Here is a 24,631-nt window from a genome sequence, read left to right as displayed (position 1 = left end):
ACAAAGCACTCCAAGTTCACCAGAGATACCGCACAAGTGTGGATTCAAGGACACTTTTTGTCTTTTGTGAATCAGTAACGCGTCGTGCTCGAGAGGCCTGCTGGGTTTAAACGTTTCCTACGCGGTGGTAATGGATGACTGCATCAGCTCAGCAGAAGTGGATGTTATAGTATGAGATTTAAATGTGTAAAATCCTCCTCTTCCTCCCTCGCAGACTGTGATCATGACACACATGATGCATCTGCTGTTGCTGCCGATCCTGCTCGGCATTGTGAGTACACAGCTGCCGTCCGTCCATACATATTCATGAAAATAATAAACATTCAAATGCATGAACCTGTTAAATAAATCTGTGAAATGCTTAGATTTGTTCTCATGCAGTTTCTGGAGCAGGTTTTGTGCTGGTAACTGTTAAAAGAATTATGTGCAAGGAAAAAAAAAAAACCTTTGGTAACTTATTTAAAAATGAGGTTTCGAAAGTTTGTCTGCGGACTTTGCTCTCCAGTGAATGTAAGAATCTTCCTCCTTTGTCGTGTAATTTTGGGTCAATAAATAACCTGAGCGTGGGAGGTTTAACTTCACCTCGCAGTCCTACTGTACTGTGACCCCTGACCTCTCTTCCTGCGCTCTGATAGGCTACAGGGACGGCTTTGGAGGACAAGAAGGGCCCGTTTGAGAACACAGTGCTGGAGGTTCTGGAGGGAACGCCGGTGCCATTCGCTATATATCAGGTACAAAACACACACGGTGGAGGTGGAAACCTTCATTACAGTATCATATAGAGGCATTTCCACTTATTGTTGGGATTATTTACACCCAAAAAGTAACAAATTACACATTAATTGTTGTTTTTTTTTAAATGTAATGCATTATTTTGTCTTTTTTTAATCCTTGTAAAGCATAATTCATTACATTCCTCTTGTATTACTGAGTGACATCGCCTGAGATCCAATATGAGAACAATCTGACATTAAAACTTACACACATTATAAATAAACCACACAAAAAAATTGTGAAAATCTGACAGCAAAGGTGTCAGAAAACTGTAAATAAAATTGTGTAATTTTGTGTTCACTTACTGAAAAAAACAAAGTAATAATACATTAATATATAAGTGGACATTAATTGTTTACAATTTTGAGCTGTTTTTTTTAGAGCAAATATGTTAATATATACCATCTTTCCTGTAATTTCCCACCAATATTCATAGTAATTTAACAAAAGGGAAAATCTGTAAAAATACTGACCATATTTCAATTCATAGTTTACATAATTTTACCTTCAAATAACAGGAAATGTCTATAAAATATTTTTTTTGCTGATTTGAATAGAGTAAAATTGTAGATTTGTTTGTAAAATTATTATTTTTTGGCTTGTTTTTTATAGTCAAGATATAGAATTTATCTGGTGTTTTACTAAATATTGTCTGTATATTTTAAAAGCATTTTAAAATCCTTAATTTACAGTTTTTTTTCTTTTCAGCTGGGACATATTTGTAAATACAGGCTTATTAAAATACGAAATAGTACAATTTTACAGTGAAATGGTGAAAAAGAATGAATAAGTATTTGTAAAAATACATATTTTCGATGTAGACATTGTTTAATTATTTACAATTTGAGTTGTTTTTATTTTATTTACAGTGAACATGTAAATAAATACAATTTTTCCTGTAATTTTCCCAGATTTTAATGGCAACTTAACAAAAGGGAACATCTGTAAAGTAATAGTTTATTTATATTATATTTAGCATTTTTAAATGGATTATTTAAATAAATTACCTTCAAATAACAGCAAATGCTTGTAATAGAACTACAAAAAAACATTATATTTGAATTTTTTTTACCCATGTCTTTCACTCAACAGTTCCAGGTGGACAATCCAGAGGTCGACGGCTTCCACCTGAGCGGTGAAGGTAAAGACGACGTTCGCATGTCAAAGGACGGTTGGCTTTACCTGGAGCACCCTCTGGACTGGTCTCGAGAAAATAACTACATTATCAAGGTAAAACAACCTCTGTTAGCATAGAAGCTTCAGTAGAAATCAGCTGGACTTCTCTTGGAGATTCTTGACGGACCTCTCTTGGAGGTTCCTCTAAGAGAAGCCCTTCAAGCACCTACAAGAGAAATCATTCAAGAAACTACAATAGAAGTCCTCAAAGAACTTACAAGAGAAGTCCTTCTAGAACCAACAACAGAAGTCCCTGAAGTACTTACGAGAGAAGTCCTTCAAGAACCTACAAGAGAAGTCCTTCAAGAACCAACAAGAAAAGTTCTTCAAGTACCCCCAAGAGAAGTCCAGTTGGTTTCTACTGAAGCTCCTACGATTACCATGACCTAGATGACTGAGAATCCACACAGACATAACTTCTTTGTCATCACAAAGACATAAAACTGTACAAATATTCAAGTTTTTTTTCTGTTCTGTATGATTTAACTCCAGGTGGAACCATTGGTGGAGGGTGAGATAGTCGATGGCCCAATTTACGTGACGATAAACGTGCTGGACGTCAACAACAACGCTCCATTGTTCAACCAGAGCAGCTACGCAGCGATGGTCCGGGAGAATAGTCCAGCAGGTGTGTGTTTTATAACCACTTAAATAAGAGGAAGGCAAACAAAAGATTGAAAAGAAGCCGTAGACAAAAAGCGTGTAGGAAATAACGACACTGAAATGGTGTTAGTTTGCATGTTTTAGCTGCAGTGACTTTTCAAAGCAAACAAAAGATTCTTAGATGAATTTCTTCCCTTAAAGGCTGCAGTTGGCTGAGATGCAGCCAGTAATTTAACACATTTAGTCATTGTGTTTTGTCGGTTATTGTTGTGTACTCATTCACTTTGGTTCAGTTTGATTTAAATTGCACCGATTCACTGCTGACATTTGACACACTAACCTTGAAATATTGTGTTATAGAGAGAAACCCAACAAACCCAAATCATTCCCTTTGAGCAACTCAAAGGGAAAAAAATGATTATGTAAAATAAGTGAGGTCAAAAGCTCATCACTGAGTGACCTTCCATGCTCTCTGTGTAATATCCTGATTATAAATGTTGATTGAGACAGAAAACTGATTTATTTTTTACTGTACTAATAGTAGGAAAACAATGACTGTCTTGAATTTATTTTTTTAAAAAAAACCTGAACTAACACTGGTGTACTTTGGTGTGTTTGGTGGTAAATTAACCAATTAAGTGAGACCAAAGTGGAACACATGTACGTAAAGCAGTATTTCTACACTGTAAAATTCAGACCCAATATTTGCTGTTTCTATCCCTCTGAACCTCAAAACCGGTGGGTTTATGAGTTATGTTATTACTATAAAATCCGCAAAAATTACAGCATTTATCGGAGTCGAAAACTGGAAAAACTGGAAAAATCACCAGACTTTCGGCTTTCTGACGGTTCTTAAATGTATCATTTGTGACGTACAGTTCAATCAGTAAAATTAACCAAATCTGAGCTTAAAATTTCTATTTAAATCAAAAGCACTTCATTATCCACATCTTATTTAAAAATGCTTGCCAAATGTAAACAGTTTGCAAAAAAACAAAACATTTTGTGCTCATCATCAAGACTGTTTCAACTTTGATCAACAGTTGTGATAAAAATTAAGTGAATATTCGGCTGAACAACCAAATTGTACTGGTTGTTCAGTAAGTAGAAAAATATTTATAATATTTGGAGTCACTACGTTTTCTCCCAGGATTAGTAACACTTGTAGACACAGGGACAAATGTTGAACATGTTGATTCCACTTTTTTTTTTTCAAATTTTCATAAAATATATAATTAAACTGGGCCAAAATGTAACTTTTATTTCTTTTCTTTTTGCTGATATATATACACCACTGAAAGGAAAAATATGTAAATTACAGATAATATCAAATAGAATCACAGATAAAAAGGTATTAACAAAAATCTGCAATGTTGACTCTAAAACCAAAAACAGGCAAAAACTGTAAATAATGTCTACATAAAAAACATCTGTATTTTCATAAATGGTAATCTGGTCTTTTCAAGTGTCTGACCATAAAATTACAAAGTTTTTACTGTGTTTAAATCAGCCAAAAATAATGTTATTATCCAAATATTTGCCATTATATTATTTTTCTACAATTTTTAACCATTAAATTTACTTTTAAGGTATTTAAATCAGCAAAAAGTTGATTTGTGTTACAGGCATTGGATGTTATTTGAAAGAAAAATTATGTATATTGAGGCTTTTTTTTGTTTTGTTAAATCACAAATATCTAGTAAAAAAAAAATGAAAAAAATATTGATCTACATGTTGACAAATATATTACGCTATTTTTACTGTATTTAAATAAGCAAAAATCTATTATTTTACATTAGCTGTTATTTGAAAGAAAAAATTTGTATATTGAGGCTCGAAAAAGAATAAATATTCGTAGCAGTTAATAGTTTTCACAGATTTAGTTTTGTTATATTACAGATAACTAGTATAAAAAACTGAAAAAAAACTTTAATTTACATGTTGACCAATAAATTACACTATTTTTACTGTATTTAAATCCAAAAAAATATTTATTTTACAGAAATTAGCTGTTATTTGAAAGAAAAAGATGTATTTTGAAGCTTGAAAAAGAATAAATATTATAACACTTAACAGTTTTTACAGATTTTTCCAGTTTTGTCAAATTACAGATAATATCTAGTAAAAAAAAAAAGAAAAAAAACATTTAATTTACAGGTTGACCATTAACTTTACTGTATTTAAATCAGCAAAAATGTATTTTTTTCAGACGTTAGCTGTTATTTGAAAAAAAAAAAAATTATTCATGCTATACTTAAACTGAGTCCAAATTCTACTTTTTAATTTTTTTTTTATTTTTTATTTATAGCATTCTAACTTTTTTCTAAGTGGTTGTTCTGTTTCCATAGAGGAGCAGGACTTTATAACGAAGTGAAAAATGTATTAAAATGCAGCAGGAGCAAAGAAAAAACACCCAGAAATTGAAGCTCGTGGTTCAGACTGTTGACACCAGTTTGTGCTTCCAGGTGTCCCGTTCACCAGAGTGTTTGCTTCGGATCGGGACGACCCGTCGACTCCCAACGCTGACCTGAGATACAGTCTGGTCAGCCAGATCCCAAGCAGGAACCACGTCCCCCTGTTCCAGATCGACCCCATCACCGGAGAGATCTCCACCACCGAAGAAGGTGAACACGAAGCCAGGCAGAGTCCTGGGAAAGTCTCTAATCTGTGGCTGTAATCCGGCAGTATAGCGCCACTGTAAATCCAGATTACACAGCTCATCTTGTGCGCTCAAGATTAACGCTGATTGGAGGCAGATTGCCTAAATGTGCCGTGTGATGCCCATCGGTCGGAGCATGTGAACGAGTCCCATGTCTGCAATGAGAGGCAGCGTGATTAACGGTGTCTGATGTGTGTTTGTTTACAGGGCAGCAGATGCTGAAGGCCAGAGAGGGAATCCTGTACAGCCGAGGAGAACACCAGAGCGCCGACGTTCTCAAGACGAAGTTTAGCGAGTTCTGTCCAGATTCCAGAGTCCCCTATGAGGACAACCCCTTCTACACCTGCATGGAGAGGGCAGGTGTGTTCCTGTTAAGATTCACAATACACTGTAAAAAAGAAAACTTTAACTAAATTTTTTTGTACATTTTGCTGTTATTTTATTTACAGATTTTGCCCAGTTTGGTGACATCACAGATAACCACAAATCACAAAAAATATTAATTTTACCGAACCAGTTAACCATTAAAAAAAACACAGGCCAAAACTCTATTTTTATAAATGGGAATTATTTATTATTTTATTTTATTATAAAATGTTATTATTATTATGGTAATAATTCTTTCTTATACAACATTTGACCATACAATTACCCATATTTATTTACCCATTTTTTAATATTTAAATCAGCAAAATTATAGTTATTTTACTTTTTAAAAAATGGTAAATAATAGTTTTTTCAAGTATTCATTTAGATTAAAGCTGTACATAAAATAAACATCAAAAATCTTTTTTTCTTTATATATATATATATATATATATATATATATTATTTATTTATTCTAAATGGTAGATTGTTTTGATTTGTTTTTGTTGTATTTTTTGCAACTTTTGACCATCAAATTTAATCATTTTTACTGTATTTAAGTTACATTTTTTTTCAGCAAATATAGTTATTTTACTTATTTAAAAAATGTAAATAATAGTTTGTTTAAAATATTCATTTAAATATTATATATAGATAATATCTCTGTAATTAAAATTTAATAAGTGAGATTTTGATGTAGAAAAACAAAAGACTGCCATATTGTAAATAATGTCCACATCTCTCTCTCTCTATATATATTTTTTAAAACTAACGCTCATGAATGAAATCAAGTCAGTTTGTTGTCTTTCAGTCACAGTGTCGGAGCTGCAGTTGTTTTTTGGTAGAAAGTAGAAATCTGGATTATATGAGTCAAACTGGTCTTTTAAAGCTACTTCATCCATTTAAAAGACCTGGACTGATTATAAAACCAGAGCACAGAGCCCCAGAGACAAAAGGATAATTGTAAAGGAGGTGATTTCTTTATGACTATTCTTTATGACTCAAATAAAATCAGCTGCAGACGGATATAAACTTTTAACAATGAATCTCTTTCTGGAAACCGATTATGGGAAAGAATAACGAAACCTGGGTAATCTGAATTTGAGTTTTTGTCATCAATAAACTGTAGCTTCAAGGTGGAAAAGCTAAACTATGGCTCTTATTTTGCTAATGATGCACATAAAAACACCATTTGGGCAAGTCAACAAGGTAAAAAAAAAAAGAAATTTCCCTAAAACACAGACCGTAATAAAGACACCAGAGGTTTGACTTATTGGGTGTTGAGCTGATGAGTTCCCAGCTTTTCAAAATAAGAGCCCTGCTGAAGTGTTTCCCTACCCTTGTGTTTCCAGAACTGAGGAGGCAGAACATAAACCCCCTGGAGGACCCCGACTACACCCTGATCGTACGAGTTCAGGACCTGGCTGGAGCTTCGGAGACGGCGCTGACCGGAAACACCAGAGTTCACATCGTGGTGCAGGAGAACTTCTGGGTCAGCCCCGGACCGATCCATGTGGTGGAGAACTGGAGGACGACGTATCCACAGGTCATCACAAAGGTGAGCTGAGATCCAGTCGAACTAACCTCATAACGTCCACTCACACCGAGTAAAGTCAGGTCTTTGTTGTTTACATGAAGCGCAATTTAAAATGACAGAGAAATAAGACTAGCATTATAAATTTACCTAAAAATTTGAAATGTTATAATCAGGAAACTACAATATTATATACAATTCTGATTTACCTGATTTAAACCACAATATTATATGAAATATATCAATCTAACACCCTAAAATAACATAAAAATCAATTACCTGATTAAATTAACATAATTTCTGCAGATTTATCTGACTAATTTAAATATTTAGGTTGAAACTGTACAGTATTATTTATTACAAATATGAATTTAACTAAATTAAATACATGATTTAGACCATACAGTATTATAAATAATAAAAATTAGCCTGTGTGACTTAAATGTTAAGGATAACAACCAACATTTATCTATATTGTAACAAATTACCCGACTGAATTATTTATTAACATTATTTTTACTGAATTTAAATCAGCAAAAACAGAATTATTTCACTAATATTTGTCCTTATTTACAATTTTTTCAGAAAAAATATGTATATTAAGGATTATAAAATTGTAATTAAAAATAAAATAAAATAAATATTGTATTACAGATGTATTTAAATCATCAAAAATGTCTATTTTAGTAAAAAATAATTCAATATATTAAGGAATAAAAAAACGGTATATATCTTTTTTACCTGTTATTTTAAAAATATTCCCTGTTTTATTAAATTACAGATAACTAGTAAAAAAATCACAGAAAAAAATCTGAATTTACATGTTGACCGTGAAGAAAAGCAGACCTAAACTGTAAATAATGTATTTTTTTCAATTTTTTTTCAAAAAATGTTAATTTGTTCTTTTATAATGTTTGCCAGTAAAATCACACTATTTAAAAATTTTTTAACATTATTTTTCCCTAATTCCGTTAAATTACATATAAATAGTAAAACCACGCAAAAAATATTAATTTACATGTTTACTGTATAAGAAATAAGGAAGAAATAAAGGAAATAATGTCAACATCAAGTCATTTTTTAAACAAATAATAATGAATTATTTTACAATATATTATTGCAAAATTATACGTTTTGTCTTATTTAATACAGCAAAAATATTATTTTTCAGGTAACTGATGTTATTTGAAAGAAAAATTATACATATTTAAATATAAAAAAATAAAAATAATAATAAATTAAAAAAACATGCCAAAATTGTAAATTGCCACTAAAAAAATATCCCTTTCTTCTTTTAAAGGGGCCACTTAAAATTACATTGTTTTGCTATATTTAAATCAGCTGAAATATAATAATTTAATAGATGTTTATCTGTTTCTACAGTTTTTGAACATGACAGTATTACAGTTTTTTTCCACATATTTTTCTAGGACCCTTGCAGCCAGATTTTCTGTTTTTGTTTTTGTTTTTTTTACAGAAGTAACTCTGGTCTTTTCCCTTCTCTCTCTGCTTCCAGGTCCAGTCTAACGAACCCAACGCCGTCTACTCGTTAGTGCAGAAAGAGCGAGAGCTGAAATTCCCCTTCAAGATCACAGAAAATGGAGAAATCCTGCTGGAGGAGCCGCTGGACAGAGAAGAAAAGGAGACGGTGGATGAAACATTACCATAAATCTGCTCTAACTCATGGAGGTCCTGATTATTACTGTTGTTGTTGAACTTGTGCTGGTTGTGTTTTCAGTACATCCTGGTGGTGTTTGCTAAAGACAACCACGACAAAGAGGTGGATCCGCCCATGGAGATTGTCGTCGTGGTGGACGACGAGAACGACAACGAACCAGAGTGTGCGGAGGAACAGAGTGTGTTTGAGGTGCAGGAGGACGAGCCTTCAGGTAAGAAACCACCTGCTGGACACGTTATAAATGCAACAGTTATTGACCCGCCACTATTCACCATCTCAGCTTCTTTTCTTTGCTTTCATTTTTAATCAAACTTACAACATTCAGACTGTGATAAGTTCTTTTACCAACGTGGAAAAGACACGTTTATTATGTAACTGACGCCAACATCCAGCGACTTCTAGCACAAACTCCATAACAAAGAATTTGAAACTTTCCAAAATGACCCAAAATTTGTCCAAAGCTATTAAAAGCTGTCAAAAGTACATTAGAAAACAGTCTGTAATGAGTTGAAACTTTCCAAAATGACTCAAAGTGTACAAAAAGCACTAAAATTTGCCCACGACAAAAAAAAATTGTCCAAAAGCAGTCAAACTTGTCTAAAATATGAGCACAAAATTGATTCAAATGCACTTAACGTTGTTCAAAATGTATTAAAAACTGTCCGCAGTGCCTCAGAAAGTGTTCAAGATGACTCAAAAATCATCTAAAATGACATTTTTCCAAAAGCACTTAAAATAAGTTAAATAACAATTATTTAATACATATCATTTTTGTCAAATAATTGTAAATACCTGTAAAATAATTTTTTCTGATTTTAATACAGTAAAAAAAATGTAAAATTTCATGGTCAAAGTCTGCAAAAACTTTTTTTTTTTTTTTTTAAATGCAGATTTTTGATGTGGTCCTGATTTAGTTTTGACCTCTTTTCTTATGGTTCACATTAAGGAATTTATTATCTGTAATTTAACAAAACAGTAAAAATTTGTCAGATAAAATTAAGAAAAAATAGTTAATATACAGAAATTTTCTGTCAAATAATGCTGCTAAAAAAATCTGCTAAAGTAACGTTTTGCTGATTTTAATACAGCAAAAAATCTGCAATTTTATGGCCAAACTTTGTGAAAGAACCAATTACTATTTATAAAAATGCAAATTTTTGGAAGTTATTTAGAGTTTTGGTCACTTTTATGTTGCTCACATGTAATTTCACAAAACAAGGGAAAATCTGTAAATTAACATTAAATTATTCAAAAAATATATAGTTTAAAAGAGAAATTAATAGTGGAGGATTTATTTAGACATTAACTGCAAAATAGAAACATTAATGACAGCTTTATTCTTGACATCTGCACCTCTCATGACAGAATAAAAAAAGGTTAGACCTTCTTCTATAATAAATAAACTCTGATGCAAATAATCACATACAAATATCCTGTTCTGGATTTATAAATATTATTATTCATGTTGAAGTTGTACATAAATTAGATAAATGCTGATCATTTTCTCTGGTTCTTGTTGTTGCAGGCTCCCTGGTTGGACAGCTGGAGGTCCATGACAACGACAAAGAAGGAACTCTGAACTCTCAGCTGAGCTACGAGATTGTGTCCCAGGTTCCAGCCGTCGAGAACACTTTTGTCATTGACAACACCGACGGAAAGATCAAGGCGCTGCGATCCCTGCGACGAAAAGAGGAGTCCATCTTCAACCTCGACGTCAGAGTCTCTGACCCAGGTAATATACAGTCTGTTTGGGGAAAAAAAAAATATATATATATACAGTCTGTTTGAAAACACACCTGTCGTCATGGTGGAGCCAAGAGGGGACCCACGAGGGGACCCACATTACCAACAGAGAAGCCTGTTAGAGAGCTACACCCACAAAACTGGAGTTACATCCAATAAATGCTATTTTGTTGGCAGAACTTTTCTGCAGGGGCTGCACAGTGGAGTAGTGGTTAGCACTTTTGCCTTGCAGCAAGAAGATCCCCGGTTCAAATCCCGGCCTGGGATCTTTCTGCATGGAGTTTGCATGTTCTCCCTGTGCATGCGTGGGTTTTCTCCGGGCACTCCGGCTTCCTCCCACAGTCCAAAAATATGCTGAGGTTAATTGGTTACGCTAAATTGTCCGTAGGTGTGAATGTGAGTGTGATTGTTTGTCTGTATATGTAGCCCTGTGACAGACTGGTGACCTGTCCAGGGTGTCCCCTGCCTTCGCCCGAGTCAGCTGGGATAGACTCCAGCACCCCCCGCGACCCTAGTGAGGATAAAGCGATGTATAGAGAATGGATGGATGGAACTTTTCTGCAGAACCATTTCTCCACAGCTGTTGTTTCCATACACAATTTAAGAATCTGTTCCTTTTTTCTTACTTAACGTGAGTTTGATTTAAGTTCAGCTGTGGATTTAGTTGAAACGTTGGCACAGATTCCTAAAGACTGCAGGGAGAAAACCTATTTGAAGAATTCTGGAAACAAGTGCAACAAACTGCTCACAAGTGACTCAACAAAATTGTCCAAAATGTCTTAAAACCTGTCCAGAACACATTCAAAGACTGCTGGAAATGACCTGAAACTTTCCAAAATGGCTTTGAGTCCAAAGAGACACAAAATTTGTCCAAAGTACATTATAAACTGTCACCAGTGATCAAAAAAGTGTTCAAAATGCCTGAAAAAGTGTCCAAAATGACAAAAATAATCACCCATAGGCACTCACACTTGTCCAAAATACACTAAAAACTGTTGGCAGTGACTTGAAAGTTTCCAAAATGATCCCAAAAGTGTCCAAAGTTACACTGGCTGATAAGGAAGCTAATGAAGCCTGGTGGTCCCTATAAAAACTGTTTGGGTCCTCACTGCCTGCAAGTAGAGTTTAGATTATTTTCCCTCCTGGATGAAACACTCATGCTTTTCTTCTCACAGAATTCAGCACAGTCTGTAAGGTCGTCATCAAGGTCATTGACGTGAACAACGAGATGCCCCTGTTTGAGAAGACTGATGTGAGTATCTGAACCTCTGGTCTCATTGTTTCTCGGGCTGTTTTTACGATGTTTTCACTGTATTTTTTTTTGTTTGGATGTGCAGTATGACAGCGAAACTCTGCCCGAGAACACTGATGTAGGTCACACTGTATTGACCATCAAGGCAACGGATGCCGATGATCCAGACAGCGGCAGCTCCAGCATTGAGTTCCACATCTCCGCTGGCGATGACGATGGAGTGTTCGCTGTGGAAACTGACGGCAAAGGCGTTGGCTACGTGGTCATAGCTAAGGTGCAGCAGCTGACACATTTGATTTCAATGATTTTGTTCTTTAGGTTTGCCTGCTCTGACATTTGAGGTCAATGAATGAACTTATACTGGAATTTCCTTTTAAACTACTGGTACCTCTTCTATTATCATACAGTATTCACACCCTTAGACGTTTCCTGTGTTTGTTTGTTTTTTTAAATGTGTCATGGTCGATGTCATTTACCTTTTTTGGCAAAAATGTACACATTATCAAGAATTAACATTATAAACACAGCATCCACACAGTGAAGCATGGTGGCGGCAGCATCATGATATGAAGCATGGTGGTGGCATCATCATGATATGAAGCATGGTGGTGGCATCATCATGATGTGAAGCACGGTGGTGGCATCATGATGTGAAGCACGGTGGTGGCAGCATCATGATGTGAAGCATGGTGGTGGCAGCATCATGATGTGAAGCATGGTGGTGGCAGCATCATGCTATGAAGCATGGTGGTGGCATCATCATGATGTGAAGCACGGTGGTGGCAGCATCATGCTATGAAGCATGGTGGTGGCATCATCATGATATGAAGCACGGTGGTGGCATCATCATGATGTGAAGCACGGTGGTGGCAGCATCATGCTATGAAGCATGGTGGTGGCATCATCATGATATGAAGCATGGTGGTGGCATCATCATGATGTGAAGCACGGTGGTGGCATCATGATGTGAAGCATGGTGGTGGCATCATCATGATGTGAAGCACGGTGGTGGCAGCATCATGATGTGAAGCACGGTGGTGGCAGCATCATGATGTGAAGCATGGTGGTGGCATCATCATGATGTGAAGCACGGTGGTGGCATCATCATGATATGAAGCATGGTGGTGGCAGCATCATGATGTGAAGCACGGTGGCGGCATCATCATGATGTGAAGCACGGTGGTGGCAGCATCATGCTATGAAGCATGGTGGTGGCATCATCATGATATGAAGCATGGTGGTGGCATCATCATGATGTGAAGCACGGTGGTGGCAGCATCATGATGTGAAGCACGGTGGTGGCAGCATCATAATGTGAAGCATGGTGGTGGCATCATCATGATATGAAGCATGGTGGTGGCAGCATCATGATGTGAAGCATGGTGGTGGCATCATCATGATGTGAAGCACGGTGGTGGCAGCATCATGATATGAAGCATGGTGGTGGCATCATCATGATATGAAGCATGGTGGTGGCAGCATCATGATGTGAAGCACGGTGGCGGCATCATCATGATGTGAAGCACGGTGGTGGCAGCATCATGCTATGAAGCATGGTGGTGGCATCATCATGATATGAAGCATGGTGGTGGCAGCATCATGATGTGAAGCACGGTGGAGGCAGCATCATGATGTGAAGCACGGTGGAGGCAGCATCATGATGTGAAGCACGGTGGAGGCAGCATCATGATATGAAGCATGGTGGTGGCATCATCATGATGTGAAGCACGGTGGTGGCAGCATCATGATGTGAAGCACGGTGGAGGCAGCATCATGATGTGAAGCACGGTGGAGGCAGCATCATGATGTGAAGCATGGTGGTGGCAGCATCATGATGTGAAGCATGGTGGTGGCATCACCATGATGTGAAGCACGGTGGTGGCAGCATCATGCTATGAAGCATAGTGGTGGCATCATCATGATATGAAGCATGGTGGTGGCATCATCATGATGTGAAGCACGGTGGTGGCAGCATCATGCTATGAAGCATGGTGGTGGCATCATCATGATATGAAGCATGGTGGTGGCATCATCATGATGTGAAGCTCGGTGGTGGCAGCATCATGCTATGAAGCATGGTGGTGGCATCATCATGATATGAAGCATGGTGGTGGCAGCATCATGCTATGAAGCATGGTGGTGGCATCATCATGATATGAAGCATGGTGGTGGCAGCATCATGATGTGAAGCACGGTGGAGGCAGCATCATGATATGAAGGACGGTGGTGGCAGCATCATGATGTGAATTAGCTAATGGTGTTGAAAGGCTAACTGATGAATAGAAAACCCTTGTGCAGTTATGTTAGCACACGAATAAAAGTGTGAGTTTTCATGGAAAACATGAAATTGTCCAAGTGACCCCAAACTTTTGAACGATAGTGCATTCTCAGTCCACGTCCTCTAACCGGCTCATCTCTGTCTCAAACAGCCTCTGGACTTCGAGTCTTCTACGATCTACAACCTAAAGATTGATGCTCGTAACCCGGAGCCCCTGATGAAAGGTCTGGAGTACGGCAGTGAATCCACCGCCTACGTCTCCATTTCCATCACCGATGTCGACGAGGTTCCAGAGTTCAGCCTGGACGTCCTCGATGTGACGGTACCCGAGAACACCACCAAGGGATCAGTGCTGCTCAAAGTGGAAGCAAAGGATCCAGAGGGCAAAGAGATCGGGTAAGAACACTCCTCAAGAACAAACAGCTGCCTTAAAATGACAATCCTCTTTATTTAGAGTTCCTTACATAATGCAAGTTACAAAGACGCAGCAAAAAACCCCAAAACAAAACAGACAAGTCACAATGATCAGGCAAAAACACATTTTGGTGGTGAACAACCAAAACAGTGTTGGAAGTAGTAAACACACAAATAAAAGCTCCTTCAAAGCACAAAATAAGCAACTATAATCGGCTGAAATTACATGTTAAAATATGTGTAATTAACCTTTAGGAATCTGGTGGCCAATTTGACTGTTTTGACCAAGTCTGATTTTATCTCTATATTCCACCTTAAACATCATTTTTACATTTATTTTATTTGACTGCTCTGCCTCGTCTCCATATGTCTTGCTTGTTTGCTTTATTATTATTCCTGTATTGTGCTTTTATATAAAAAGAAAACACCTTGTTATTTGTGTTGAATTACTGCCTAAATTTCAGAGTGATCTACTAAACCCTGAGCACACAGCTCTGACATTTTTGGAGTTGTTCCATTCGATCGGCGCTGGCTGCTGGTTTTGGATCTATGCTGTTTTTGAGTTTTATCTGTTGGGATCGTCACGTGTACATGACTGATTGATTTGCTTTGACTAGTATTGTGTCCTCTGGCCACCAGTTCATCACTTGCTGTGTCATGCGTTGGTTTTTAATATCTTCTGACTAAGTGTGCCGTGGCTTTGATGACTGATGATCGCACGGTTTTGTTTTTGCGCAGTTTTAAGTTGGAAGGTGACGCTAGAGACTGGCTGGAGATCAATGCTGAGACAGGAGAAATAAAGACCAAACAGACGCTGGACAGAGAGATTCTGGAGAGCTTTGAAGTCACCGTCACTGCCTTTGAGAAAGGTGAGGCCAGGCATAAGCACAGCTTTTTAATTATTATACACAACAGGAAAGAGCACACTCACGTGCAGATTCCGTAATTTAAATCATTAAAATCTATCACTGTTTTATTTCACAGTTGAACAGTAGAATATTTCCTCTCATGGACAATCGAAAACAAGTACTTTAGAAAGACTATATTTACAATTCAGGCGCCAAAGTAGAAAGTCAACGCAACCAAAGTGAATCCAGCTGTGATCACTAAAACTAAACAGTCATTTCTAATCAGCGTAACTGCAGAACATTCCCAGTTTTGCACCTATGAGCTATGTCTATGTCTGCATCATGGCTCCATGTGGAAAAGAATTGCCAGAGAGACTGAAAAATATGACTGTCAAAGATGGAAAAGGGTTCCAGGAAGATCAACTAAAAATCAGCGGTAATACATCTGCAGCAGTAATCAGGAGGTTTAGAAGGAGCCATAGCACCACTAATCATGGCTGCAGTGGTCGTCCTCCTAAAATGACTCCACAGACAGCAAATTACTTTCACAATCCAGCTGTGAAAACAGACGGCAGCTGGTTCAGATTTGACACAGGAGTTTTTGTAAGAGCTCAAGATGGTATGACAGTTAAGTCTCATAACTTCGATGAGCGATGTCCCAGAATAGAAACCTTGATTGATCCTCAGCATAAAACTACATAACTACAACATAAAACTCTGCTAAAGAACACAAAAAGAAGCCTGATAAATGTTGGGAGAACATTCTTTGGTCAGATGAAGATACTCTTGTTGGGCTCAGATGGAGTCCAACATGTTTGATGTGAACCTGACCAGGACTACCACAGTGAATGCATCGTCCTGACAGTGAAGCTCGGAGAGTGTCATGATATGAGGCTGCATGAGAGCAGAAGGTGTTGGGGAGATTACATTTATAGATGAATGTGTGAGGATAAACCAAAATACTGTCTGACAAGAAGCTGAAAAAAGAGGCATATCCAACTGGAGAACCATCAAAGAACTAAATTACACAAGAGTTTCTAAAGAACAACAAAGTGAGCATCACAACCTGGACAAGTATGCGGCCAGACTTGAATTCAATAGAACATCTTTGGGTTTTTTTTTAAGGAGAAAGGTAGAGCAACACAATCCGTACAGCAAAGAACAGCTGAAAAAAAAATAGTCTGAACAGTGACAAAACATCACTGCAGAAATGTAATATCCTCCATGCTGAGGAGGACTGAATAGGAAGTGTTGAAAAAATGAGTATAGACATCTCAGTAATAAAAGATGTACAGACCTTTGTTGCATTGAGTTCCTTCTCTGGGGCTTGTATTCTAATATAAATCTAAACCTTTAGTTTTTTAATTTTACAAAAAAGCAAATACCTGCTGTTCTATTCTGAAGAAATGCAGTTATTTAGAGGCAATGCAACTTAGAATCCTTTGACTGTTAAGAGATTTTACACATCATGCAGATCGAATCACTGCTGTTGTGGTTTTCACAAAACTCTGCAGTGACCTTCAGCATAATCTCTGCCTCTCTCATCCCTGCTGCCTTTTATTAACTTTCTGTTACTGTTGGAAACACAAGTGGCTGAAAGTAATTTCTGCATTTCAAAAAAATAAAGAATAAAAATGTGAACTTGTTGATTCCAGGCTTTGTAATAGCACAAAAGGAGATAATAGCTATGTTCTCATGTGTTCGAGGCCTTTGACTATGGGAATGTGGCAGTTTCTCACCTCTATACAACAAGCAAGCCTCGAGTCAGACCAACTTTTTTAATGTTTTTGCTCTGAAGAGAAGCCGGACATGTCTGCCGAGCGTGTCATGCACGTGAGGCTGCTGGATGTGAACGACAACTCCCCCAAACTGGTGGAGACTCAGGGCTTCATCTGCATCGGGAAATCCAAATCTGTCGTTATCAAGGCCGTGGACCCAGACAGCGACCCCTACTCCCAACCGTTCACCTTCGAGTTTGCCAAAAGCAAGAAATCACCCAACTGGAAGCTGAACAAGATCGACGGTACGCTAACACTTTAAGAAATGTCATCAAAGTGACACACAAGATGATGCAAAATTTCTACATTCATTTATTGGTGTCTTTGTTTCCCATCGTGCAGAAACAACGGCTGAACTGACCCTGACTAAACCGCCGACTGAAGAGAAAAACATCACGCTTCAACTTAACATTAAAGACAACGGCGGTATGGGAATCAACCAAGCGTTTCACAGTAAGTAAACTGGTTAAGTTGGGCTTATTATTCTACATTGTCCAAAATGCCAACAAAACCAACAACTGACGTATCTGTGCAACCAAAGCCTGATGTAGCTGACTCATCTGTCCAATAAAACCTCCAGTCCCTGACTCCAGCAATCTGGCTAAAGAGCAGGTACTAACTTTAGGAGCTGGTGGAAACCAAAATCAAAGCTAAAAGCAAGAGATGTTGGATCACACAACTCCAAATCAATAATTGTATTTAAATATCAACATAAAAGGTGATGATATGTTAGTTTTCTGTTCACAATTTGCTTCATTTACTGCCAAACTAGTCAAACAAGCAATTTGAGTATTTTTTTAAAGAAAAAAAAAGGGTCTGAATTCTGTGGTTTTAGTTTGTTAAAATGCGAGTATTATCTTGTGTCTTTCCTCCTCTGTGAGAGTAAACCGAACATCCTGACATCCCCTTTGGTTTCAGGAAATACTGATTGACATTTTCCCACCATTTTATAGACCAAAAAAAAACAAATCAATTAATCAGCAGTGAAAAGTATCATTAGTTTCAGCCTATTAGTGTTACTGTTGGTAAACCTTTTTTTAAAAATAATAAAAAAAAAACTTTTCTAGTCAGCTTCAGCTCTGGCAACGTCTGACAGGTCTACACAACAAAGTCGCAAAAACACCAGCATGACCACGACTGACAGTTGTTTTTTAATTAGCTGTGAATCTGTTGGTCTTTAAAAAAAAATAGTTTGATTTTAGCTTCTTAAACATAAATATTTTCTGGTTTCTTTCCTCCTCTGTGAGAATAAACTGAATATCTTTTACATCTCCTTTGGCTATGAGAAACATTTTTCACCATTTTCTGACATTTTATGGACCAAACAACTAAAAGAGTCTGAATTTTGTGATTTTCGCTTCTCATATGTGAATATTATCTTGAGTTTTTCCTTTCTCTGTGGGAGTAAACTGAACATCCTGACATCTCCTTTACACACGTGGACAAAATTGTTGGTACCCCTCAGTTAAAGAAGGAAAAACCCACAATTCTCACTGAAATCACTTGAAACTCACAAAAGTAACAATAAATAAAAATTTATTGAAAATTAAATAATCAAAATCAGCCATCACTTTGAATTGTTGATTAACATAATTATTTAAAAAACAAACTAATGAAATAGGGCTGGACAATAATGATGGTACCCATAACTTAACATTTTGTTGCACAACCTTTTGAGGCAATCACTGCAATTAAACGATTTCTGTATTTGTCAATGAGCGTTCTGCAGCTGTCAACAGGTATTTTGGCCCACTCCTCATGAGCAAACAGCTCCAGTTGTCTCAGGTTTGATGGGTGTCTTCTCCAAATGGCATGTTTCAGCTCCTTCCACATATGTTCAATGGGATTCAGATCTGGGCTCATAGAAGGCCACTTTAGAATAGTCCAACGCTTTTCTCTCAGCCATTCTTGGGTGTTTTTGGCTGTGTGTTTTGGATCGTTGTCCTGTTGGAAGACCCATGACCTGCGACTGAGACCAAGCTTTCTGACACTAGGCAGCACATTTCTCTCCAGAATGCCTTGATAATCTTCAGATTTCATCGTACCTTGCACACTTTCAAGACACCCTGTGCCAGATGCAGCAAAGCAGCCCCAAAACATTACTGAGCCTCCTCCATGTTTCACCGTAGGGACAGTGTTCTTTTCTTCGTATGCTTGCTTTTTGAGTCTATGAACATAGAGTTGATGTGCCTTACCAAAAAGCTCCAGTTTGGTCTCATCTGTCCAAAGGACATTCTCCCAGAAGCTTTGTGGCTTGTCAACATGCATTTTTGCAAATTCCAGTCTGGCTTTTTTATGAGTTTTTTTCAGCAGTGGTGTCCTCCTTGGTCGTCTCCCATGAAGTCCACTTTGGCTCAAACAACGACGAATGGTGCGATCTGACACTGATGTACCTTGGCCTTGGAGTTCACCTTTAATTTCTTTGGAGGTTGCTCTGGGCTCTTTGGATACAATTCCAACGATCCGTCTCTTCAATTTGTCATCAATTTTCCTCTTGCGGCCACGTCCAGGGAGGTTGGCTACTGTCCCGTGGGTCTTGAACTTCTGAATAATATGAGCCACTGTTGTCACAGGAACTTCAAGCTGTTTAGAGATGGTCTTATAGCCTTTACCTTTAAGATGTTTGTCTATAATTTTTTTTCGGATGTCCTGGGACAATTCTCTCCTTCGCTTTCTGTTGTCCATGTTCAGTGTGGTACACACCTTTTCACCAAACAGCAGGGTGACTACTTGTCTCCCTTTAAATAGGCAGACTGACTGATTATGAGTTTGGAAACACCTGTGATGTCAATTAAATGACACACCTGAGTTAATCATGTCACTCTGGTCAAATAGTTTTCAATCTTTTATAGAGGTACCATCATTTTTGTCCAGGCCTGTTTTATTAGTTTGTTTTTTAAAATAATTATGTTAATCAACAATTCAAAAGTAATGGCTGTTTTTGATTATTTAATTTTCAATAAATTTTTATTTATTGTTACTTTTGTGAGTTTCAAGTGATTTCAGTGAGAATTGTGGGTTTTTCCTTCTTTAACTGAGGGGTACCAACAATTTTGTCCACGTGTGTAGTTTCAAGTAATACTAATCGCCTTTTTTCACCATTTTCTGACAAATAACAAATGATTAATTAAAAAAGTATTAATCGGCAGTGAAATGTTGCCTGCTGTCTCTGATGCACGTCTCTTTTTCCACATGCCAGTGAGAGTATGTAATTGCACAAACCTGGGCTACTGCTACATGCAGCCAGGTGTGCATGGATCCAAATATGGAGTGGGAGCCACTATCGGGATCCTGTTGGGCGTTATGGGCTTCTGCGGTGAGTCTTAAATCTACTATTTCCCATTAAACTGCGTCTCTGAGCAGGTTTGTGCTGCTGACTGCCGCGTTCTGGCTTCTGCTGCGGCTGACGTCTGTTTTCTGTTTCAGTCATCGTCTTCATCGTGGTGATCAAACGCACAAATCGAGAACGCAAGAAGAAAGCAGCAGAGGAGGAGACGATGATGCATTAGAGACATGCACGCCGCTTTTATTTATATACCCCGATGTCATCAATCACGAATATGTCGACAGCACGTGCAGCACAAAAACACCGTCCGTCCTCAGACACGATGCAGACGAGGAGAAGCCCGACTGTAACGTTAACCCTAATACCCACTGGTTTTATGGTGCAACGTCTAAGCAGAGACCACGGGCAAAATTAGACTCCACAGCCACCTCAGGGTTATTTACTGTCTTCTTTTCTGCCAAAAACATATAGAAAATTACATAAACAGACATAATAAACCCCCAAAATCCCTTGTAGGAAATGAGGACTTAACCCTAAAAGCAAATATTAATTATTTTTACAGTGCCTTTTCAATGTCTGACCAAAACCTATGGATGCAAATTGGACTTTAAAGCCAAATCAGGTTTATTTACACTCTGTGTCTGTTGTCGAGTAAACCCATAAAATTATCTAAAAATGTGAACAAAACCACAATAATTCCCTTGTAAACCCCCATCTTAAGCATTTCTAAGTTGCCTTTTCGATGTCTGACCAGAGACTATGAAGGCAAATTTAACTTTACTAGTAACTCGGGTTTATTCAGTCTTCTTTCTGCCAAATAAACCTGTAAAATTACATAAATATGTGAATAAACTGTACTCATTTACTCGTAAAACCCCATTTTAAGTTGCTTTTTCAATGTCTAAGAATGAACTACGGACACAAATTTGACTTTATATCGAACTTAGGTTTATTTACAGTCTATTTTTGTCAAACAAACCTGGAAAATTACATTAAAAAATGAACAAAGCCCCAAAAATTACCCTTGTAAACTGCGTCTTAAGCATTTTTAAATTGCCTTTTCAAAGTCAGGCCACAGATTACAGATGTAAATTAGACTTTCTAGCTAACTTAGGCTTATTTACAGCCTATTTTCTGTCAAAGAAAACTTTCAAATGTCATAAATAAGTGAAAAAATCCTCAAAATGCCTTTTAAGATAACTGTGCTCATGAGACTTAACCGTAACTGTAACGTTAACTCTATGGATACAAATGAGACCTTGTAGAAAACTCAATGTTATTCACCCTTTTTTCTATCAAATAAAACTATAAAATTACATAACTGATTAAATAAACCTTCAAAAGGTTTATTTGCAGTCTATTTTATGCCAAGTAATCCTGTAAAATTACATAAATATGTGAATAAACCCTTAAAATCCCTTGTAAGGAGCGAGAATTTCACTCATTCTCACTCATTCTAACCCCAAAACCACCTCGTAAATGTTATGTTGTTTTTTCAATGTCTGAAGAGGGACTATGGATGCAAATTCAACATTTTTTTGCTAAATAAATCAACAAAATGACATAATTAGGTGAAGAAACCCTCTTGAACCTCTTGTTAGAAGCAAGAAACTGCAATTATTTTGCATAAAAACCTTCACTCTCTAAGGTTAAAACTCAAATTTCCTCATCAATCCAGCCACACACATTGACTCTGGCTGATTTTGTTGTATTTACAAGATGATTATTAGGTGCTGTGCATGCTTAATTAAACTGGTAGGTGGTTCTTAATGCTGACAGCTGCTAATCATGCATTTATGCAACTTGTTGACTTAATGTATTCAAAATTCGCTCCCAGACTCTGGTGGTTTCATGAGCAGCTTCTCCCATGATTCAATTAGTTTTTTCCTTCCTTTCTTTGTTGTTGTTGTGTTGTGTTATTCCCAAATGTACCGGCCAACTGTTGATTCTTGTGCAACAGTTGGAAGCGTCTTGTGATGCCAAAGCAAAGCGCCTGTTTCATGAGTTGTTCTGTTAAAGGGCCGATCACGGCTCCGTTTCCCAATAAACAAAGAAACTTGGGAGCACTTTGAAAGCGCGTGTGTCGTCTGTGCATCCTGGAGGACGCGTGGAGGCTGCAGGTGACATAAGCGTCGACACTCACCGCTATCGCCGTCGTCGGGTGGCCTCGATTCCTCGCTGACATTTCCTTCTGCTGGTGTTTCTTCAGAGCAGCCGAGGCCGCGACGCTCTGAGTCATCTCCCTGACGGTGGGAGACAGGCGGCAGATTGTTAGCGGCGCTGAAAGGAGGATGGCATAACTGTGATTGCCTTTATTTTCTTTCTTTTTTTTTTTTTTACGTGGCACAAAGAAGCCTCGACACACATGTGAGAGATGAATGTGGACGCCACATGTGCCGCGATGAACATGCATGCTTTTCCAGTCCGTGTGTCACGTTTGTAGGACTTCTTCTCTGTGTGTTTGAAGGGAAAAAGGAGGTAAATCAGAGAGCTACGGCTGTAATGATGAACTCAACGCTGCTGTGTTTACATCTGCTCTGTCTCTTCAACTGTAACCCGGCAACACGTTCCACAACAACACATACAGAGTCCTGCAGAAGGGTTTGGAGGGTTTGAAAGGTTGAGGGACGCCGGGGAAGAGGTGGATGAAAGACAGGGAGAGTAAACTCAGTGATGGATGGTCCTCTTTGGATATCAACCCTCAGCATCGGACTCACGCGACCGTTTTCGTTTAGACCGTTTAGTCACAGCCACACGAGATAAAGCTCGCATCCTAATATAGAGATACTACATCAACGTTGCTACATCAGTGTTGGCTGATTTCACAGGAGCTTACATCGCCCGAGGTAAACACCGAGTGTTATGATCCCAGCCTGCTTTCAAATTTTGATTTGCGCTCAAGTTTTTAATCGACCAGTAGGTTTCTTCTGTTTGGAAATGACATAAACAAGAGACAAAAGACAGTAATACGCTGTGTTACAGATATTAATGATGAATTTTAACATTTTGTTGCTACTTAATTAATATGTTTACTAAGAATACCAGGTGCAGAATCCTTTCTATGCCTTAAATTGTATGAGAACTGCTGCTTTTATGGCATTTCACGTGTTCCCGGTAATTCCTAACATGGCGTACAGCGTTCTAATACACTATAAACAGCTGCTGCAGTAGTTCTCTAGTCAGTTACTAGTCATGGCTAATAGACTAGATCATTTATAGTCAGCCAATAGGTTTCTTCTGGCTGGAAATGTCATAAACAAGAAAAAACTACAGTAAGATGCTTTGATATTAACTGTTTCTATGCTGTTTTTTTTCACATTTTTACTAAAAATACCAGGTCCAGAATCATTCCGACTGTTTAAAATTATAGCGAATGTATGAGATAATGCAGCTTCTATAGCATTACACATGGTCTACATGTTCTAATACACTACAAACAGTTGCTGCAGTAGTTCTCTAGCCAGTTACTAGTCGTGGCTAATAGGCCAGTTAATTTTTAGTTGAGCAAAAGGTTTCTTCTGGCTGGAAATGACATAAACAAGAGACAAAACATGGTAAGACATTGTGCTAGAGATGTTAAACATTAATTTTATGTGCCAATTTTTACTAAAAAGACCATGTCCGGAATCATTTCTTCTCATTGAAATTAAAGCAAATTTTTGAGAAACTACAGCTTCTACAACATTTCACATGGCCCTGGTCATTTCTACCGTGTTCTAGACCGTTCTAATGCACTATAAACTGAGAACAGCTGATGCAGTTCTCTAGTTACTCACTAGTTGGTTGCAAGTCAAGCGTGACTACCTCCAGTTGCACACTGTTGCTGCTCACAAGATGTATAAAGGAAATAAAGTCATATCAGAGTGTTTTCAAGGTCCAGTGACCAAGTTCTACACTGTGAAACATGTCAAAGGGCTGCTAGGAAGACAGACGTGAGCCCTGCACTGGAAGAATGGTAGAGGACAAGAAGAATCCAAGGATCAGCACCAGGAGCATCCTGATGAATGTGAGCACTTCTGGTAGCAACATGTCCATCAGACACTCCAGCAGACCAACAACAAGGCTGGTCTCCATGGATCAGACCAAGGAGGACTCCACTTCTCCAAGACAGACACACTAAAGCTCAGCTGGACCTGCAGCACTTCTCTACTCACTTACTGCTCAATTACAAGTCATGTCTGAAGGAAACGGCATCATGAGAAAAGAGGAAACATGGAGATTGTGGAGGAGAACATCAGGCAG

The 24,631-nt window shown here is 37.7% G+C and overlaps 1 protein-coding gene across 1 annotated transcript; it reads left to right on the top strand.

The window, feature by feature from the left end:
- The first annotated feature begins 217 nt into the window (after window positions 1-217).
- cdh17 (cadherin 17, LI cadherin (liver-intestine)) lies at window positions 218-22,455 on the top strand. The gene is made up of 18 exons (XM_051957350.1): window positions 218-271; window positions 636-731; window positions 1,867-2,004; window positions 2,443-2,578; window positions 5,019-5,177; window positions 5,420-5,572; window positions 6,931-7,136; window positions 8,629-8,760; window positions 8,851-9,001; window positions 10,316-10,522; window positions 11,709-11,785; window positions 11,871-12,059; window positions 14,215-14,459; window positions 15,216-15,346; window positions 17,124-17,348; window positions 17,446-17,556; window positions 20,303-20,419; window positions 20,530-22,455. Exons 1-18 carry the CDS (start codon window positions 224-226, stop codon window positions 20,610-20,612), a joined length of 2,604 nt encoding a protein of 867 aa, XP_051813310.1. The 5' UTR covers window positions 218-223; the 3' UTR covers window positions 20,613-22,455.
- The last annotated feature ends 2,176 nt before the right edge of the window (window positions 22,456-24,631 follow it).

Source organism: Acanthochromis polyacanthus, chromosome 12 (genome assembly GCF_021347895.1).
Source record: "Acanthochromis polyacanthus isolate Apoly-LR-REF ecotype Palm Island chromosome 12, KAUST_Apoly_ChrSc, whole genome shotgun sequence".
NCBI classification, from domain to species: domain Eukaryota; kingdom Metazoa; phylum Chordata; class Actinopteri; family Pomacentridae; genus Acanthochromis; species Acanthochromis polyacanthus.
This window is presented reverse-complemented; position numbering and strand designations above follow the sequence as displayed.

What these genes read in the sequence shown, in the direction of transcription:
- cdh17 (XM_051957350.1), top strand. Translation starts at nt 224, where the DNA reads ATGACACACATGATGCATCTGCTGTTGCTGCCGATCCTGCTCGGCATT. An exon ending in CACCTGCATGGAGAGGGCAG is followed by an intron (nt 5,573 to 6,930) that starts GTGTGTTCCTGT and finishes TTGTGTTTCCAG; the next exon opens with AACTGAGGAGGCAGAACATA. An exon ending in CCCTGTTTGAGAAGACTGAT is followed by an intron (nt 11,786 to 11,870) that starts GTGAGTATCTGA and finishes TTGGATGTGCAG; the next exon opens with TATGACAGCGAAACTCTGCC.